The sequence below is a fragment of the Triticum aestivum genome, chromosome 3A, assembly GCF_018294505.1.
Source record: "Triticum aestivum cultivar Chinese Spring chromosome 3A, IWGSC CS RefSeq v2.1, whole genome shotgun sequence".
Classification (NCBI taxonomy): domain Eukaryota; kingdom Viridiplantae; phylum Streptophyta; class Magnoliopsida; order Poales; family Poaceae; genus Triticum; species Triticum aestivum.
Window position 1 is genome coordinate 606797895 of NC_057800.1, and position 20992 is coordinate 606818886.

General features: G+C 53.3%; 2 protein-coding genes and 1 pseudogene across 3 annotated transcripts; 2 read left to right on the top strand and 1 right to left on the bottom strand.

The window, feature by feature from the left end:
• Positions 1-8103: 8103 nt before the first annotated feature.
• LOC123062540 (uncharacterized) lies at positions 8104-10412 on the top strand. Its single transcript, XM_044486093.1, has one exon. The coding sequence runs from the start codon at positions 8547-8549 to the stop codon at positions 10119-10121; it is 1575 nt and encodes a 524-aa protein (XP_044342028.1). The 5' UTR covers positions 8104-8546; the 3' UTR covers positions 10122-10412.
• Positions 10413-10660: 248 nt separating this feature from the next.
• Positions 10661-16414, top strand: LOC123062539 (serine/threonine-protein phosphatase 6 regulatory ankyrin repeat subunit C). 2 transcript variants are annotated; one of them, XM_044486092.1, is made up of 4 exons: positions 10661-13537; positions 14819-15363; positions 15468-15594; positions 16338-16414. In XM_044486092.1, the coding sequence occupies exons 1-4, from the start codon at positions 12598-12600 to the stop codon at positions 16391-16393; spliced, it is 1668 nt and encodes a 555-aa protein (XP_044342027.1). In that variant the 5' UTR covers positions 10661-12597; the 3' UTR covers positions 16394-16414. The 2 variants fall into 2 exon arrangements, with proteins under 2 accessions (XP_044342027.1, XP_044342026.1); XM_044486091.1 differs by having other exon boundaries at positions 15468-16414.
• Positions 16415-17462: 1048 nt separating this feature from the next.
• LOC123058769 (heat shock cognate 70 kDa protein-like) lies at positions 17463-20457 on the bottom strand (annotated as a pseudogene).
• Between the last annotated feature and the right edge of the window lie 535 nt (positions 20458-20992).

Here is a 20992-nt window from a genome sequence, read left to right on the forward strand (position 1 = left end):
GTGAGGACTGGGCCCGCCGACCACCCCCTTGGCGGCTGCTCAGGCGGCGGAGGCATCAGAGGGTCCAGCGACTCCGACAAGCTCTTTGCGACTCCGGAGACGAGCGACGACAGCTACGAGCCCCCGAGCCGGCGCTGCTCCTGGAGCAGGGCGGGCTCGTCAGGCCGTCACCGACTCTGATCTGGATGGGGTTGGTGCCAGTGCTTGACGGCCCGCTGTTGACGATGGCGTCTTTTGCAGGGGCGCGTGTAGTTAGCGTCCTTTTAGGATCTGTTCCCTGCAAGGAATCAAAGACGCGTCCCGTGGGGGCTTGTAAGGTGCCTGTGATCCTGTTTGTTAATATAACCCCTGTCGCAGAATTGTGCAAGTTTCTCATTCCGTCTTAGCTCAGTTCTCCCTTTCGAACCTCACGAGGGCTTGGTGCTCTGCGCTGACAGGTCCCAGTCCCAAGGCGGCTTCAGCCGTCGCTGGTATGCCAGGTCGCGATGCCGTGGTCAAGGCCAGGAGGTGAGCGACCCGGGGTCCGGTAAGAGCCCCTGATTCGTGATGCTCAGGAGGTCCCCTTTGGCGCTCAAGCAGCCATCGTTTGGCGAGAAAGGAGAGCGGCGTCACTAACACGGGATTGCATTAGGTGCGGGGATGGTGCCACGGTAGTTGGTGCTTCCGGGTGGTGACTTATCTCGAGAATCAGGGACCGCTCTCTGGTGTGTCGCCGGGTCCGTGCATCGGCAGGCATGAGGTTGCTCGACGAGGTCCTCGCGTGTCCCTTCCCTCTCGCCTTTGCTCCCCTTTCTGCTCTACATCCTCGGGTCCCGGCCCTCGAGCGAGTCTCAGCCGTCGCTGGTATGCCAGGTCGTGATGCCGTGGACAAGGCCAGAGGGTGAGGGCTGGAGAGCCAGTAGGAGCCCTGAGTCGCCGATGCTCAGGCACCCCCCTTTAACGTGCAAGCGGTTCACGCGGATGAGAGTGAAGGAGACACTGCAAGGGCCTCGCCTGACACAGCTCCTTTAGGAGATCCTGTAGACCCATCATAGAAAGAACAAGGGGTTGCCATGTCAATTGACAGTCAGCCATTGGTTGCTTCCGAGGGGCGATGAGGCACTGAAGGCTTGACGAGGTGGCTCCATGCGGGGCTGCCGCGACCAGAGCTCAGCCATTCAGGTTTGTCGGCGTTGCAGGGACGGACCCATGCGCAAGCGTCGTCCTGTTTGAGAGCAGCTCCGTCAGTTGGCGTCAGTTGAGCAGGCAACTAGGTCAAACACATTAGCCGCGAAGGAGTGGATTCATTCAAATAGATGCTGGGAAGGCGGACATCACTGGGTCAGGCCCGAGCGACTTGGGGATGATGCAGCCCGTGGGGCGCCCCCGACAAGGTAAGCTAACAACATGAAGTAAAAGGGATACATGCCGCAGGGACGGACCCACGCGACCTGGGAATAATGCAGCCCTGGGGGGCGCTCCCAGCTGGAAATGAAACTTGAAAGATGTCACCTGATGATGTTGAGGACGAAGGAGTGTTGGTGTAGCAGACTCGGTGGGCTGCGGAAGCCGATCCTCACGAGCCCCCGGGCCCAGGGGCCTCAGGAGGCTCCGGAGGCGCTGGTGGCTCCTCGCGGACCATCTCCATCTCCGCCAGGGCTGCGGAACGCCTGGCCTCTTGAGCCTCCATGATGCCCCTCATGAGGCGCTGGTACGTGGTGGCCGCGTTCGGCAAGCCATAAGGCATGCGAACGTAGCTGTGGGGTGGACCTTCGCAGCGCCCCACTCGCGAGGGCCAGAGGCGCTCCAGAGAGGCGACTCGATTGAGCCCTGGTATGTCGATGCAGACGCGCAGCCCACCATCCTCGCCTGGATGGGGAGCCACAGCTGGTAGGCGGCGGCCGCCTTTCATGACTCTTGACTCCTGTAGCTCCTGAATGGCCTTGCTGACGAACTCCTGAGGGTCTGGCTCTCCTTGCCTTACTCCTTCTTGAGGGAAATGTGCTTCGAAACACGCCTCCATGTGGTGCCCAAGCGCCTCTCTCGTGACCTTAGCCAGGTCGGTGGCCCTCCAGGGGAGAGCCCCCAAGCCCTGCCTGAGGAGGGCGCTGGGCGCGCTTTCCTATGCGATGGAAGGAGGTTCCCCCTGGGCAGGCGCGGGCCCTGAGGGGCCGGGCCGGACGATGTCTTCTTCTTCTTGGGGGCGGTCTCGGGAAGCCTCCTGCTTCCGCGATCCGGGTCTTCCAGTGATGCGGCCTGAAAGGCTCGTTCCAGGGAACACACCGCGTCCTTCTCTTCACAGGGCACCGTGATGACTCCGCCACTTCCTGGCATCTTGAGGACGTTGTAGCCGTGGTGAGTTACGACCATGAACTTGGCCAGCGCTGGGTACCCAAGGATGGCGTTGTACGGCAGGCGAATGTGAGCGACGTGGAAGTCGATGAGCTCGGTGCGGTAGTTGTCGCGTGCCCCGAAGGAGACAGGGAGGCGGACATGCCCAATCGGGACCGTGGAGTCGTCAGTGACTCCGGAGAAAGGCTTGGTTGGCTGAAGCTGGTTGTAGGGCACTCGGAGATTGTTGAATGTTTCCACGGACAGGACGTTGAGCCCTGCCCCGCCATCGATGAGGGTCCTAGTGACCACCATGTTGCTGATGATTGGGGAACAAAGCATCCGGAGGACTCCGGCTGTGGCCGCACACTTGAGCTGATCTGCTGAGCTGAACGTGATGGCGCACGCCGACCACCTGAGAGGGCGCGTGGCTTCGAGCTTGGGGAGGACTGCATTCACTTCGCGGGTGAACTGCTTGAAGATGCGTTGAGAGGCTGAGGCTTGAGCCCCGCCCAGGATGCAGGTGATCGCGCGCGGCTCCTGGAAGCCCCCAGCCCCCTCGTCCTGATGGCGGTCCTCGTTTCTCCTTGGCTGCAGCGGCAGCGGAGGGAGGCCTGCGTTGCCTTGTGGGCGATCCTCGCGAGGCTGATCCCTCCAGTCTCCCTCGCGAGGCGGGTCTTGCCAGCGATCCTCGCGAGGTCGATCGCGCCACCCTTGGCGCGGGCAGCGGTCTTCCCAGCATCCTGCGTTCCTTCCTCCTCCTCGACCGTAGCCCCGGTCACCGTGGTCGGGGCGACGACCGATCCTTCCTTCTCGCACGGCTTGGAGCTCTTGACATTCGTTGGTGTTGTGGGTGTGGAGGTCGTGGTACACATAGTACCGACTGCCCTTTGAAGATTCGGGCTGATCTCTGCCCCGCTTGGTGTCTGGTTCTGCCACGAGCACGACAGCCCCCTTGCGCTTCACATCCTTGGCCTTGGGCTTCTTCTCTTCTGGGTCCGCGGCAGGCAGCTCGAGGAGGGAGAGATGCCCTTCCTCAGCCCTGGCGCACTTCGTTGCCAAGTTGAACGTCTCCAAGGAAGTGCACAGGTCTTCATGCATCGCCAGCTCCTCCTTCATCTTGACATCGCGCACGCCGTCGGAGAAGGCTGAGATGATGGCCTCCTCGGTCACCTTGGGAATCTTGAGGCGTGCGTTGTTGAAGCGCTGGATGTACTTCTGCAGGGTCTCTCCGGGTTGTTACTTGATGCGGCGCATGTCGCTCACAGCGGGTGGCCGGTCGCGAGTACCTTGGAAGTTGGCGATGAAGCGGGTGCGCATCTCGTCCCAGGAGGAGATCGTGCCTGGAGCCAGGTTCAGGAGCCAGGTGCGGGCCCCGTCCTTGAGCGCCATGGGAAACCAGTTCGCCATGACCTTCTCGTCTCCGTTGGCAGCTTCAATGCCCAGCTCATAGAGCTGGAGGAACTCCGCAGGGTCGGCCGTGCCGTCGTAACGAGGAGGCAGGTCTGGCTTGAACTTGCCGGGCCACGCGACGCTGCGTAGCTCGGTGGTGAAGGCACGACAGCCTGCTGTGGCCATGGGAGGCCTTGGGTGACGGAGAGCTTGGTCTTGCATGTCCCCACGCGCTGCAGCTGGGAGCAGCGCGGGGTCTTGACGTGCGGGAGCAGGAGCATGGTCGCGACGTGCTAGAGAAGGGAGCGCCCAGGCAGCTTCTTGCGGGCGAGGGACTTCTTGGTAGCTCTGCTCTTGCCGCGCTGGCACCTGACGGAGCGGGTTCCGCCCAGGGGCCACGCGCCTTGGAGCCATGGCGCCTTCTTGAGGAGGAGGCGGCTGGGGCGCCCCCGGAGCTTCGTCGCCCGCGCGGGGCGGGGTGCGGCGCAGCGGAACGGACGGCGCAGGAGAGCCCCCTGCAGCGCGGACGAGCTCGGCGACGCGGTCGAGCCATTCTTCGTAGACGTCGTCTACCGGACGGTAGCGCAGGAGCTCATTTGCCGCGATGAGCGCGACTCGAGCCTCCATGGGTGCGCGGAGCGCGCGGGACGAAGAACCAGCTGGGGTGAGCGAGGGAGTAGCGGTGCGGCCGTCTTGTCGCACGGATGGATGCTGAGACGACGCTTGCTGCTCATTCCCCGCCGGGCCGGTGGCGGCGTTGACGGCAGGTGACGGGGAACGGCGAGGACGCACGCCGACAGGAGCCGTCTGGGTGACGCGGGAAGCGAGAGCGGCCCGGCGCTCGGCGCGGGCCCGACGAGCGTCAGACATGGACGCGATGGTCGGAGGAGAACGGGATGGTGGAAGACGAATTCTGGCGCACCCCTACCTGGCGCGCCAGGTGTCGGATTTCGGGTTCCGGTCGACCCTTGTGGTTCGAACACTGGGATGCGCGCGGAGATTTCGCCTTCTACCTACCTGCACCCCTCCGCCTCGCTAAGATCTAAGCTACGAAAAGAACAGCACAAGAGACACATGGTTTATACTGGTTCGGGCCACCGTTGTGGTGTAATACACTACTCCAGTGTGTGGTGTGGTGGATTGCCTCTTGGGCTGATGATGATGAGCAATACAAGGAAGAACAGCCTCGCGAGGGTCTGTTCTTGGCTGGGGGATGAACTGCTAGGAGGAGTTCAGTCGCCCTTCTCTCTCTCTCTCTGTGTTTGTGATGCTACTCGATCCGATCCTAGCTAGTTTCTCTCTTGGCTTCTAGATTCTCCCTTCTTGATTGCCCCTCTACCCTAGGGGTGGCTAGTCCTATTTATAGGCAAAGGCCCTGGGCCTCTTCCCAAATATTAAGCGGGAAGGGCGCCAACAATTGGCCATTTTGAAGGGGAACATCTGGTACACTTATCCTGATTAAAGTTGGTCCTCGCCTGCCAAAGGCTTTGGTGGTGACGCTGGCTTGGGCTCCACAATGACTTCCTCCCTGCCGTTGGACTGGTCTTGGTCTCGTTGCACCGAAACGGGTACCTTTGCTTGATGCTCTCGCCTGCGCTTGCTCCCTTTGCACCAAAGAGGAAAGGAGGACACTGCGTAGCTGGCGCCCGCCTAGCGCCTTTGGTCGTCATGGCTTGCGTCACGGGCACCTCGTGAGGTACCCCGCCTTGATCTCTCCGCCTCCTCGCGAGCCAGCCTGATGAGGCCGTGCCTGAGGAAGCTCCGTGTCGTCCGCCCCACGAGGCTTGGCCCCTCGCGAGGGTCTTGGGTCTGTGTTGATGAAGATGGGCCGCGCTGGGCCCCTTTTGAGCCACGCCGCAGGCTGCAGGCAGGCAAGTCTGGGGACCCCCGTTCCCAGAACACCGACAGTCGTCTGGTGGGTCCCGCCAGCTGTCTTGTACTTTGTCGACAGGCCGCGCCCGCCGCTTGCGGGCCCTGCCGGTAGCTTAATACTGTGGTGATGCCACTGATGATGTGTGCTTTGTCGGGGAAGGTGTGGCTACAGTGCCGCCGCCTGGCGGGCGTTCACTGTAACCACCCCCATCTCTTCTGGTTTAATGGCGCACAAACTCTAAGGGAGGGAGGGCCGCCTGCTCGGAGTCGGCCTCCCCTTGCACCGACTGGTCGATGCATGCCGCCTTCTGGCTTCTCACGGACAGATAGGGCCCGTCATTGGCGAGCCGTACAGACAGCCCGTAGTGGAGGCGTGGTCTTCTCTGCCAGGTGTGATGTCACGGGCTGTGTGGCAACAGTGACGCGTCGGATGGGGGCTTCCGTCTGGTACGGTGCACTATGGCCACGCCCTGCCCTGGATTCGGGGGTGGCTAGCCACACCCGTCTCGTCACCTTAATGTGGTGCAAACTTCGAGGGCATGATGGGCCGCCTGCTAGAGGCCGACCTCTCTGGAGGCTGCCTGCCAGGAGTCGGCGCATCTCATGGCTTTCTTCTGAAGGGCGCCGCCCTCTGGTCAGCCGGCCGGTGCTACCAGCCGGCCCAGGAAAGGCAGTGCTCCGTCCTTGGAGTTCGAGGGGCGCAGCCGGCCCCGATGTTGCCACGGAGAGCAGATGAGGCTACCCATGGTCATTTACTCCGATAAATAACGACACTGTCTGTCTCATTGTCTCAAGCCCAACCACATCCCGTGGAGGGCTCTTTCGAGCCCTAGAAGCAAGTAAAAGTGGTCGCCCCCACGGGCTTCCAAGCCCTATAAGACAATAAAGCCCCCCTCCCCCCACGCACAACCACCTCCTCCATTTCTTCCACCTCTCACTTGAGTCCTTAAGGAGGAGAAGGCCCTCTGTTAGGTTAGGAACTAACTAAGTTTATTTAGGGATACATCGACTTTGCCTCTATCGTCTGACAGCTCCCTCTAAAATGATAATGGTAACAGTGCATCGACCGGAAGCCATCGAGGGTGGCTCAAAAGCGTTAGCGACATGCTCTCTATCGGCATCTCGCCAGATGCCCATAAGGTAACTCTATTCTTAGGCCTACTGCTGACACGACTATCCCAAGCTCCTCACCCGTCTCGGCTATGACCGGCGACGACATTGGAGCAGACCGGGGACCGGGCTCTTCGAGTCGAGGTGACTCTCGATGTTAGCTCTCCCTCAAACTCGACTGTTCCACTAACATGGCAGGTTTGTGGTTCCTCGCTATGTTGCTTATAAACTCCTCTTCTAATTCATATTAAATTCTGACCCATTATCATATTATGCTAAACTAAATAGAATCCATTCAGTCTAATGCTTTTCTCATGATACCTTCGTCGTGCGTAGCCTTTTCTTGTTCTGTAACTACAATATTATTTTATTCCCTTTTTGTACTGCTCATATTTCTAAACTGTGAAATAATAGTACACGAAAAGGGCTTGACTATATGTGAGTTGCCTAGAAAACAATTTCGCGCCACCCGGTTTGATACCATTGCCTTTCTCCTCTCCAAGGCCTCTTTGGCGTGCGCCCGCCATTTCCTGGTCAATCGTTCTCTCTTGTCCTCCGCGGTCCTGACCATCCCACTAAAGCCCCCTTCTTGTTTGACACTAGCGGCCTAGCCGCACATGCATCAACCCTTAAAACTGCCCTCTATCGGCGACGCCGCGACCAGCCACATCGTTACCCGCTCGGCCTCGCTCGGCCTCGCGGGGGATGCCTCGGGCTGCCCCTTTTGATATAAAAAAGGCCCCCGCTAGCTGGCGAAAGTTCGCCACCTAGGGCGGCATTTGCGAACCCTTGATGACATTTTAGTGTGTTGGGTGGCATTTTGAGAACCCATGGTGACATTTTAGTGTGTTGGAGAGGAAGAGGGGTGGCATTTTGCGAACCCCTGATGTCGCAGTTTGTTTAACCACAACGAGATTTGAGCAGAAAACTGCCACCCGTCAGATCGTTTGAGGCGTTTGCCACGATTAGGTCCTTGACGAACGTTCGTCAGACGACATTCTAAAGAAAAAACTACGACAAGCCCTCATTAGGAAGGTTTCGTAACATACTGGAAATGCAACAAATACGCCACTGAAGAAAGGCCATGAGCCGACCAACTTTTCGGGCAACAGATCAATAGCAAAAGACAACATGGAAAAAAGGCGCAAGCAAATGAAAGGAAATGAAGTTATCACACGAAGACAAACTGTTACACGAAAGCATTTCCAATTTCCTCGAAGCAGAAGGCAAAAACGTCCGCGTGGAGGTGAGCGCAGCGGTGGCGTGTGCCCTAACGGCGTGGGCGTGGAGACGACGGCACCGTCCGCCTCGCCGTCTCAGGGCCAGCCGCATCCGGTGGAGGCCGCTTCCGAGCCCCGGAGGCCAATAAAAGCGGCCGCCCCCCCACAACCACCTCTTCCCTTTCTTCCACCTCCCACCCAACCCCCACCCCCGCCCCTGTCCTCGCGCCCCTGCTCCCCGCCCCGCCCGCGCTAAATTGCCAAGCTTTCCCAATGGAGGTGACCGTCGGGTAACCCGTCGTCCGTCCGCGTCCGCCATGAGTCCTTGATTTTTCCTATTATTAGGAGATTCTCCGGGGCTCCGGATTTGGCTGGGGGAGGAGTGAGGGGGAGGGGGAGGCTGGTCCAGATTTGTGGGCGTGTTCCCGCGGGGGAACTGATGGTGGGTTACATGGAGTGGTCGCACGACTGGCTGCTGTGGGACGCCTTCTTGGAATGCGGAGGGATCCGGAGGCCGCCGATTAGATAGCGGCCGGGGAGGAGGAGGGAGGAGCGGAGGACCAGGAGGAGGAGGAGGCCGCCATTAGCACCCACCCTGCCACCACCCCGACGCCCGACTCGCCACTCACCAGCCGGGCGCCCATGGGGGAGGACCTCGTCACCACCCTCTCCATGGAGAACGGCGGCGGCGGCGGGGGCCACCACGGCCTCTGCACCCTGCTCTCCATGGACCCCTCCGGCCACCTCGACGACCGCGCCGTCGGCGTCATGGTGCAGCCCCGCGCCGGAGGGGGCCGCCCCCACGCCCACGCCGTGTCCCTCTCCGGCGCCCCGCCGCCCGACATCAACCAGCCGTGGCAGACGGAGCCCTGCGACATGCTCGGCGTCGGCCTCGGCCCGCAGGTGTTCGACGCCGAGGCCGTGCTCAGCGCCGCGCCCAAGGCTGCCGCCGCCGGGAGCCGCAAGACCACCAAGCGCGGGGACAGCATCTGGGGCGCCTGGTTCTTCTTCACCTTCTACTTCAAGCCCCTGCTGTCGGACAAGGCCAAGAGCAAGGTCGTCCGGGACGCCAACGGCGTGTCGGGGTTCGACAAGTCGGACCTCCGGCTCGACATGTTCCTGGTGCAGCACGACATGGAGAACATGTACATGTGGGTGTTCAAGGAGAGGCCGGACAACGCCCTCGGCAAGATGCAGCTGCGGAGCTACATGAATGGGCACTCACGCCCCGGTGAGCCGCATTTCCCTTTCAGTGTCGACAGGGGATTTGTCCGGTCGCACCGGATGCAGCGCAAGCACTACCGGGGGCTCTCCAACCCGCAGTGCATCCATGGGATCGAGGTGGTGAGCTCGCCGAATCTCGTGGGCATCACCGATGTCGACCGGAGGAGGTGGGCGGAGCTCACAGGGAGGGAGCTCAATTTCTCCATCCCACAGGAGGCCAGTGATTTTGGGACATGGAGGACCATGCCAAGCTCAGAGCTTGAGCTGGAGAGGCCACACACACACACTGCCATGAAGAGCAATACTAATAATGTTCAGCAGCAGCCCCCCAAGAAGACGCTTAATGGATCTGGCTTGAATTTGTCATCACCATCCAATCATTCAGGAGAGGACGGCATGGATCTCTCCCCTGTGAGCAGCAAGCGCCGGAAGGAGGCATTCCCACATGCCATGGATGAGGAGTGCTTCCTGCCTCTGAACCCTTGCAACGGGAGGACACAACAAGATGTCGACATGCAATCAGCAGTGCAGCCTTCATGGATGCACGAGTTCACCGGGGTGATGAGGAAAGCCTCCGGGCCGGCAACTGCTGCCAAGTCCATTTACGAGGATGACCAGGGCTACTTGATAATGGTCAGCTTACCATTTGTCGATCAGCAGAGGGTAAAGGTTTCATGGAAGAACACCCCCACTCACGGCATAGTTAAAATCTTCTGTGTTAGCACGGCCCGGATGCCATACATAAGGAGACATGACAGGGTCTTCAAGCTCACCGACGCCATGCCGGAGCACTGCCCTCCCGGGGAGTTCATCCGCGAAATACCTCTAGCCACCCGTATCCCCGAAGACGCCAAGCTTGAGGCATGCTTTGACGAGGCCGCTGCGGTTCTTGAGATCATGGTCCCCAAACGGGGGAACGAGCCGGAAGAACATGAAGTCAGGGTCTCCATGCGCCCTCCTCACCTGGGAGTGAACGACCTGCTTATGACATAGGTAATGGAAGGCCTATCTTTCTTGTCTGTGATCACCAGATCGTGGGTATGCTCGAAGGGGCTACTGTTAGCATCTTGTTCCGGGACTGTTACTGTTGATTACTGTGCTAGGCCTCTTCAGCAACAAGCTTTTGCTCAAGATTAGTTGGTTCTAGCTTGTATGTGACGGGTGTCTTTTTAACCCTCGTGTTCTCTTCTCCTAGCGTCATATTGTGGGTGGCCTGTTTGTCCTTGAATCTGTACCAAGTTCAGTTAACAGAATAAAATTTATAATTGGTGGGTTACTGCTCAATTTTTGGATCTTGATTAGTAGCTCTTCTGTTAGCACAAGTCTGTACTTCTTCCCAAATTTCCAATGTTCTTTGCTGTCAAGAAATTGATTCAGTGCTTCAGCTTATGGTGATGAACTGTACGTGTCTGTATCCAAGTCACAATCATCTTTCATGTCCCAATCAGCATACACTATACTGGAATTGTTGATGCAGCAGCATTACTTTGGTTTCTGAAAAACAGAAACATCATCCCTTGCATTAAACTTCCATCTGGCTCCTTCTCACTGAATCTCTTGCTCTTGAAACTGGATTTTCACAACAGAAAAATAAAGCTCCTCCGAACTGTGACAGATTTGGCATCCGGGAAGCCGGTGAGCACCTGGTTTTTCTATGCCTCTTTTCTATAGCTATTTGGCAGTAGTATCAATCTTTTCTGGGTTCTAAAACTGAATTCTCATGCTCAACATAGGCTGTCTTGTGCTGATCTCCAATAGCCCCGAGTCTTACTACATCTTACTACTATCTCCAATAGCTCTGAGTCTTCTACTGTGGACTGCTGATCTCTATCTACTCTGGTATATCCGTTTCGAAACAAAATCTACTCCGGTATACCTGGAAAACAAGGAATGAGTGAAGTTTCAAGGCAGTAGATATTATTAACATCAAGCCAATCTTACACCTAACAACTGCTGCTTATACTTGCCTGTTCTGATTTAGGTTCAGATGGAAATCTCATACTACCTCCGTCTAGGTGAATAAGTCATTCGCGTAGTTTTAGGTCATCGATTTGAGGAATTAAATATGTGCTATATGTCATGAAAAGTATATCACTAGATTTCTACAACGATGTAGTTTCTAAATATATATTTTTTATCACATATAATATATATTTAGATAGTTAAATCGTTAATCTAGAACTACGCGAATGACTTATTCACCGAGACGGAGGTAGTACTACCTTGAGCATGGTACCAGGAGACAGACAGGAGCAAAAGCCTGCTCAGCAATGGGGACCAAGAATTTGGAAGCACACGAAAGTGCTACATTCTGCAGTACCTTCTGGGCCTGAACCTGCTCCCGCTCTGCGCTGCTGAGATTCCAAGCCACAGCTCCCTGTTTCTCGAGCACCTCCATTTTCCTGCTCCTCTGGAAACACGGCAATCATACAAGCAATTACTAACTCTGAAGATGTTGCCATGTCAGGCACTGAACGGCTTCCTCAAATAAGAGGGAAGTTTTACCCCCCGAGGCATTGTTCACCCACCCGAACACTACTAATCCCCCACTTATCCCTTCCCCCACAATCCTTGTAACTGTGTACCATTCCGTTAAATCCCATCCCCAAGTCCAAGAAACAAGTAACAGCACATCCACACATGAAATTTACTGTATGTGCTAGTGCCATACACAAAGCAAAGGAGAGTTCAGTATGGTTTCGCGACAGGAATAGCGTTGCATCTTCGGCATACTTTTGAGCAGCTAATTATTCACTTGAGACAAATAAACTTCGAGGGGGTGGTCCACGTTGGCGACTCTCCGCCGGTTGCCGCCGCTGTCTTCCCCCTGCCGCTCCTCACGCCTCATGCGGAGATGCGGCCGCATCTGCGCGGATCTCGCCTCGCTCTGGCGTCGGCTCCTCCGCCGGTCGCAAGTCGCCGGCCTCCGGCATTGTCGCGCCGCACGGCTGCCGCCTGCCGGGAACTCGTACGCTTGGCAGCGAATCTGATAAGTCCCGTCTCAACTTTTGTTTGCTCTCTACAGATTCGAAGCCCATCTAATCCCAACTTTGTTGAATTGTTTTGACTGCTTAGCATCTGCAATCTCGCTGTCTTCCCTTCTTTTAGTGCGTATGGTTGCAACGAAAGATCCACCATATAATCACCAAGAAACGACAGGGCTGAATACTTCGTTTGGAGCATATAGCATATTGTAGCAGCAACTGTGTGATGTGATGATACTAAATTAAGTAGCCCATCTAGTTGCAGAATTAACTACTAATTGATTTGGACCAGGCTAATTAAAGATAAACAAGCTAGGAATGGAGAAGCCTGACTTTTTCTCATTGGGGGGAGACGACTCTCTACATAGCTGTAGAACTAGTGAAGAGTATTCCCGTGTCGACCTGGGCAGGGCAGCCATCATACACCTCGCATCCAACTTGTGAGCAGTAAGTGGAAGAGAGAGAGCTTGCACCCAGTGGTGCTGATGGCGTCGAGGAGCAGCACCGACGACACGAAGGAAAATGCCGTGCAAGTGTCGGTGGATGCCAAACTGACGGTGGCCGCAGGCCGTGGCAACTGTCAGCAGTTGAAGGATCTGCTGAGCACGGAGGATTCGAAGACAATGCTGGTTGTGATGGCCCCAAGCATCCAGGCTTCCACGGTGAAGTCTCTCCCAGAGGTCATGAGCCCCCTTCTGCTATCATCGGCTTGCTCTGGCGCCTGGCAAGACTTGGAATTTCTTCTCAACAGGGGACACGGTCAGCCGCATCCTTCCATGAATTCTAGTACAAAATTTCATGACCTTCTCACGGCATATGGCTCCCACAGCTGCGGCGACAAAGGCGCATCGATGCAGAAAGCTTCTGATGATGTTGAAGCACTTCTGAACCTGCCTTCAGGTTCTACCGTGTCACTTCTGGACGGGGTCACCATTGAAGGGGGCACTGCACTCCATGTGGTGGCCACATATGGCGAGAGTGATGGATTCTTGAGGAGTGCTGACATCATCCATAGTAAGGCAAGCCATCTCCTGTTTGTGCGTAACAAGAATGGTGACACGCCCCTGCACTGTGCTGCACGGGCCGGGATGTCCCGAATGGTCCGTCATCTCATCACTCTGGCCAGAGGCGAGAATACAGGTGTTAACAGAGTGAAGGAACTCCTAGAAATTGAAAACAGCCTTAAGGAGACAGCATTGCATCAAGCAGTCCGTATTGGAAATAATGACATAGTCAAGCTGCTAATGGAGGAAAACTCGGAGTTGGCCAGTTTTCCGAAAGACGGCACTTCACCTCTGTACCTGGCCATCTTGCTGGAAGAGGACATCATTGTTGAGACACTTTATAATGCGAGTCACATGAAACTTTCCTACTCTGGGAAAAATGGACAGAATGCGCTGCATGCTGCGGTTCTCCGAGGCACAGGTACCAGACATCATTCCGTCCCATGTAATAAATCTAGATTAAGCTACAATTTTCTGCACATATTTTCCATGTTTTTCAGCATGGTTTCGCATCTTATACCTCCTAGTTGGATTTGTACATGTGTAGTTTTTCCCAGTAAAATTTCTTTAAATTTATCTGAAGCATCAAGCATTGAGCAACATCTAGCATATGCCTTTTAGTTTCAGCTAACCAGTTCTGTTCCAGTGTGTATGGGAAAGTTTGATCTACAATCCCCTGAGATAACAAATGCTGCTCAAAATGGTCTTTAAGTATTCTATACCATTATATGACTTGAAAACTTTCACTAGTGCATTCCACCTAGCCATAACTTTTTTTATAACATTCTCTCTGAAAGAGTACAGCACATCATTTCTTCATGAGAAACAGTGAGTAATTCTCAATTAATGAATAAAATTCACGAACGATGATAGGGGCCTCAAACTTCATAGTAGATAAGAGTAAATGGCTTATTACTCGATGTTTTTGTATGCTGTGCTAGTTGGGAAGTAGTCTGGCCTTGTAAGAATTACTGAACAATGCAGTATGTAGTTACCCAAGTGTAAGTTCAAGTTCCTCTGCTAGGCAGCCTGTGCTGCAAATATAGTTCCGCTCCCAATGTATTCTATAATCCTCCCTTTCAAATAATACAATCCATTTCTCATGACTTATATTTAACTCCTCAGATAAACCAGCACCAGTTTGCAGAAAAGGTGAAACTATAATTTAGTACTTTGGCTAGTGCAGTTAGCAGAAGGAGATTTACAGGAAGTACGAACACATGTAATTAGTTGAGTAGTTGAGTAATGATAGTAGTATTGTTTCATTCCCACAAATAAATTAGGATATACTCCGTAGTATAAACTACTAAACAGAAATACGGACACCTGTAAGTTTTACAGACACATGTAATTAGTATATGAGTTTATGAGTAGATTTACAAGGAAGTACGGACACATGTAGTTGAGTAGTGATAGTACGGATTTATGAGTTTATGAGTATATGAATTTATGAGTAGATTTACATTAACTGCGGACACATGTAATTAGTTGAGTAGTTGAGTAGTGATAGTAGTATAAACTATAATTTAAGTACCCATGGATCGCGCACAAGATACGATATACACACAATGAAATTGCCTTCTGAAAGACTATTGAGACTTTTGATATTTGTATTTTGCTTGCCAATTATAATTGAGTGTGTCATTTCCATAGTAGTTGGTCTTCTCCCCTTGATGAACTTAATAGAAATACCTGTTTGCAGAGCTTACAAAAAAGCTCTTGGAATGGAACAGTGATCTCACTATACAAAGGGATGAAAACGGGAGTACGCCTCTCCATTTTGCTGCAGCTCTGGCACAGCAAAGTCAGCGAGGAAGTATATGTTGGCAAGTATTGGAAGCGAACTCAGCTGCATTGTATCAGTCAGATTGCAACGGATTATTTCCAATACACGTTGCTGCCTCTGTTGGTGAAAGTGGGACAGTAACTATGTTCCTTAACAAGTCTCCGAGCAGTGCTGGTTTGCAGGACAGTATGGGAAGGACATTCCTTCATGTAGCTGCTGAGAAAAGGAAAGTTAGAATAGTCAGTTCTGCTTGCAGAAATCAATCACTCTTATGGATTCTTAATATCCAAGACAATGATGGGAACACTGCACTACACCTAGCTATCCAGGCACGGAGTCTTCGAATGTTTTGTGCTTTGTTAGGGAATCGACAAACACATTTGAATTTATCAAATAATATGGGGCAAACTCCTCTAGATATATCACCATATGGGGTTCCCCCAGGATTTTTTGATGAACAGGTAATGTACTAAATTGTACTTTTAAGCACCACGTTTGATATGAAAGCAAATAATGGAGATTTGTGTGGTTTGGCTTCACCTTCTTTTCTTTTTCATTTTTTCAGAACAGTGAAGCGAAGATACACTTTGCACTGACAGTTGTTAATGCTAGGAGTGGTGGCAGTCGTCGTGATCACTTTGAAGAAAACTACACTCGTCAGTTAAAATATGATGAAACGGAACAATTAGAAAAGTTGAAAGAACCAACACAAACACTATGTATTGGTGTGGCTCTAGTTGCAACTGCGACGTTTACTGTTACTTTTGCCCTTCCTGGAGGTTACAGAGCTGATGAACATATTAATGGAGGAACACCAACACTTGCCGGGAGGTATGCATTTGATGCATTCATAATAGCCAGCACATTCTCCTTCGTCTTGTCTGTGATGGCTATGATAGGTCTCATGTATTCTGGATACTCTATTTTAAACCCACAGACTCGTAGAATTTACTTGATCGCAGCCTTGTATTTTGGGTCAACATCGGGCACATGCTTCCTAGCAACTTTTGCATTAGGTTTGTACATGGTGCTAGCACGGGTTGCTCACAAGTCCGCCATTGCTATCTGCGTCATTAGCCCTCTTGCTGTTATATGCAAACAAATGGACCTTTGGTTAAAGTGGGCTCTTCTGGCACAACCATTATGTACCCGAATTGGGCTAACTCGTACACTGGTAATGGTGACAACGAGAATCCTTTTCAGCATGTTGATGGAATTTTGGCCCATAATATTCATTTTTGTTTGGGCCACATATACAAGCAACCAGTTTTAGAAATGGAGCATATGCAACTACCAGCACTCATGACTTGAAGATGCATCAAACACAGAACTTTTTCGGTGAGATGTTTTCATGGACGTCCCGGGGATTTGGGATTCAGGATTTATTGTAGTCGTCAGTCTATTTTTCTCTTCGGAATATTTCGTATGTTTGAATAATGTTATGTTGTGATGTACCGTTTTGTTCAACAATTTGCGCTCATAATCATGTAAATGCTGATTACCTCTGCTATTTATAACTTCTTTGAATTATGCAACTGGTTTCAATTTTCCATGTATCACTTGTATTTCAGTATGTAAAATGGTTAATGTAGGATAGCAAATCCACGAGCAAATAAATCTTTCAACCTATCTAACAGTTTATATTATATAATGTTACTAGTGCCTTGATACTTGCCTCTGGTGTTAGTACTCTGCTTTGCTACCTTAATGATTTGCTGTTGGATTTGGGTAACTGTTTGCCCTCACATATGAAGTTTCATCAGAATGTCCAATGTTGTCAATCCGACTTATATGTAGAACATAATTTACACAATCCCGCTTTAATATTGTACTAGAATGTTTATTGACTATAACAATAAGATAGTGGGTAATTAACATGCTTAAGTTGAGTCAGGATAGGATTTTTGGTGAATGTTGTAATTGCAAGTTATGCTATTTTGCAAAATAAAATAAAAAAGTGCAAGTTATACTGCCCTCTTAAAAAGTCAGGATAGGACTTGTCAATTCTTCCGGCTTTAAACACTGAACTAGCCAAGGTTTAACACATCACACCATCTACTAATCTCTTTATGCGCTGGAAGGGTGAAAAAGGCCCCTGCTACCTGCTCAAGCTGCTGTCCCTTAGCTTTGCTTTCTTGCTCTGGTAGTTTGTCTTTTGGAGATTGATAGGATCTGCAGAGTTTAGCTGTTCGTAATGCAGACTATTCTCGAGCGCGATGGCGCTAGATGCCCCTTCCTACACGTGGTATTTCGTTTCTTTTGCTGAAACTCTTTTATAGTTTGTCTTGAAACTCTTTCATAGTTTGTCTAGGGACGGATGCTTGGGGGGTAAACCCCTTCTTTAATAAAAAAAAACTAATCTCTTTATGCCACACTTGTCAATTCTTCCGGCTTTAATCAACAAACTAGCCAAGGTTTAACACTATCTACTAATCTCTTTTTTTTTGTGTGTGTGTTATGAGCAGTAAAACTTCCACAGAAATCTCAATCAGCAAAGTTTTCAGTAGGATCTTACTGGAACTAAATTGGTTTGACACTTTGACCAGACTTACATTTGCTAAAACCAGTGCTTCAAACACATGACACTTTGACCAGACTTACAGGATAATGCTTGCGATTGCACACATCTGCAGTTGGTGTTACGTTTCCGCCGGCCGGTGACTCATTTCGCAAAAATAAAAGAAAGAAAGATAACATGATCCAAGCAAACACCGGTACAACGCCGGCTACTTAAATCGATCGAAACTTCAGGATTTACATCAACACTGACATCCATCCAAGAGCATCAACCACACCTAAAAACCTGCGTCGGGAATTCAGAGACTGCAAACGATGGCACAATCCATCAGACTTCAGACTCCCGCTGCCAAAATCACCACCGCCACCAGCTTAATCGACCTCCTCGATCTTGGGCCCCGCACCGCTTCCGCCGGCCGGCGCATCCTCATCCATGCCGCCCATGTCCGGGCCAGCGCCCTGGTACATCTTGGCGATGATGGGGTTGCAGACGCCCTCCAGCTCCTTCATCTTGTCCTCCAACTCGTCCGCCTCCGCCAGCTGGTTGGCGTCGAGCCAGCCGATGGCGCCGTCGATCGCCTCCTCGATCCTCTTCTTGTCGTCGGCGGGGAGCTTGGACGCGATCTTGTCGTCCCTGACGGTGTTCCTCATGTTGTAGGCGTAGTTCTCCAGCGCGTTCTTGGCCTCCACCTTCTTCTTCAGCTCCTCGTCCTCGGCCTTGTACCGCTCCGCCTCCTGCACCATCTTCTCGATGTCCTCCTTGCTCAGCCGCCCCTTGTCGTTGGTGATGGTGATCCTGTTCTTCACGCCGGCCGTCTTGTCCTCAGCGGAGACGTTGAGGATGCCGTTGGCGTCGATGTCGAAGCAGACGGTGATCTGGGGCACGCCGCGGGGCGCCGGGGGGGATGCCGGACAGCTCGAACTTGCCCAGCAGGTTGTTGTCCTTGGTCCGCGCGCGCTCGCCCTCGAACACCTGGATCAGCACGCCCGGCTGGTTGTCCGAGTAGGTGGAGAAGACCTGCTCCTTCTTGGTCGGGATGGTGGTGTTCCGCGGGATGAGCGTCGTCATCACGCCGCCGGCGGTCTCCAGGCCGAGGGACAGCGGCGTGACGTCCAGCAGGAGCAGGTCCTGCACCTTCTCGTTGCCCTCGCCGCTGAGGATGGCGGCCTGCACGGCGGCGCCGTACGCCACGGCCTCGTCCGGGTTGATGCTCTTGCACAGCTCCTTGCCGTTGAACAAGTCCTGCAGCAGCTGCTGCACCTTGGGGATGCGGGTGGAGCCGCCGACGAGCACGACGTCGTGCACGGCGCTCTTGTCCATCTTGGCGTCGCGCAGGCACTTCTCCACGGGCTCCATGCACTTGCGGAACAGGTCCATGTTGAGCTCCTCGAACCGGGCCCTGGTGATGGTCGAGTAGAAGTCCACGCCCTCGTACAGGGAGTCGATCTCGATGGTGGTCTGGGCGGTGGACGACAGGGTGCGCTTGGCGCGCTCGCAGGCCGTGCGCAGCCGGCGCAGCGCGCGAGGGTTGCCGCTCATGTCCTTCTTGTGCTTGCGCTTGAACTCCTGGACGAAGTGGTTCACCATGCGGTTGTCGAAGTCCTCACCGCCCAGGTGGGTGTCGCCGGCGGTGGCCTTCACCTCGAAGATGCCCTCCTCGATGGTGAGCAGCGACACGTCGAAGGTGCCGCCGCCGAGGTCGAAGATGAGCACGTTCTTCTCGCCGGAGCTGCTGGCCTTCTTGTCCAGGCCGTAGGCGATGGCGGCGGCAGTGGGCTCGTTGATGATGCGCATCACGTTGAGGCCGGCGATGACCCCGGCGTCCTTGGTGGCCTGCCGCTGCGAGTCGTTGAAGTAGGCCGGCACCGTGACGACGGCGTTCTTGATGGTGGTGCCGAGGTAGGCCTCGCCGATCTCCTTCATCTTGATGAGCACCATCGAGGAGATCTCCTCGGCCGCGAACTGCTTCTCCTCGCCCTTGTACTGGACGACGATCATGGGCTTGTCAGCAGGGCCCGGGATGACCTTGAATGGCCACAGCTTCATGTCGCTCTGCACGGACGGGTCCGAGAACCGCCTGCCGATCAACCGCTTGGCATCTGCGGTAGAGATATAACAATACTGTGAGTCAAACTGTTTGATTTGCGCTCAAGTTAATCAAACTTATTTGGGGTACAGAAAGCAAATAAGCAGAGCAACAGTAGAGCTATGACAAGTTCCAAACAGGAAACTGAAATTTAAAAAAATCTTGCTGGAAAACAGTTCAACAGAAACAGCCAAACCAACAAGTTATCTTCACATGAACAGGTTTCAACATATAGAAATCTTAATCAGCAAAGTTTTTAACAGAATCTTACTGGAACTAAGGGGACTTTTAACTATGACCAGATTACTGCATATATTTTCGTCAGTTCCTCAAATACAGGGCAATGCAGAATATGACAATGCCAGCAATCTCTGCTACTCGTTAAGCCCAGCAAACAAATTGATTTACTAGCGTCCAACGAGGAATTGGATCAAAGCAAAATCACATAAAAAACGCATACGCGGACATAATCATAACCGAGCGCACGAACACGAGATGATGTATGTAAGCTAGAACCTAGAAGAGGCGCGGTGCAGGGGGACGTACCGAAGACGGTGTTGGTGGGGTTCATGGCGACCTGGTTCTTGGCGGCGTCGCCGATGAGGCGCTCGGTGTCGGTGAAGCTGACGTAGGAGGGCGTGGTGCGGTTGCCCTGGTCATTGGCGATGATCTCCACCCGGTCGTGCTGCCACACGCCCACGCACGAGTAGGTGGTGCCCAGGTCGATGCCGATCGCCGGGCCCTCTCCTCCATCTCCTCTCCTCCTCCTCCTTAAGCTCTCGAACGGGGGAAAAACGGGAACCCGAACACGAAATCGGAGCTGAGAAATCGAGATCTGAGAGAAATCGCTTGATTGATTGCTTGCTGCGAGTTGGGAATCGCGATGGAACTGATGGGGAGGGGTTTTATTTGGGATGCTGCGATTTTTCGATAATGTTCGGGGAGGGGCGCGCTCGGTTCTGGAAGCCGCTCGGGTGGTTCGGTATGACGGTTGGCGTTGTAGAGGAGGAAGGCGCGGGCCGGCGAGACCAGCCTTTGACCCTGTCTCGTAGCTTCTACAGCGAACGGCTATGTTCCGGCGGCTGGGCTTTCTTGGTGGGCTGGGTTTGTACTGTCAACTCTCGTACTACATGCATGTCTCATTTTTCACTGAAGGGTGTTTTTCTCCTTTTGGGTAAAAATGTACGGCCCATTACTGTAGACCAGCCATACATTCGCCACAACGATATTCTTCACTATTTGTATTCTAGCCATAGTTTAAAAAACCGGACAGAACCGGCGGTCGAACCGGAAAAAAGGGAACCGGCGGCCTCAGCGGCTTTCTAAGCTAATAAGACCGTTCTGCAATCAGACTAGAGAAAACCGGTTGAACCGGCTGGTTTTCTAGAAAACCGGTGAAAAAACCGGGCCATTGAACCACAAAAAACCAGGAAAATGTTTTAATAGAAATTGGGAAAGTGAGATTCAATCCCATGTCGTGTGAGCA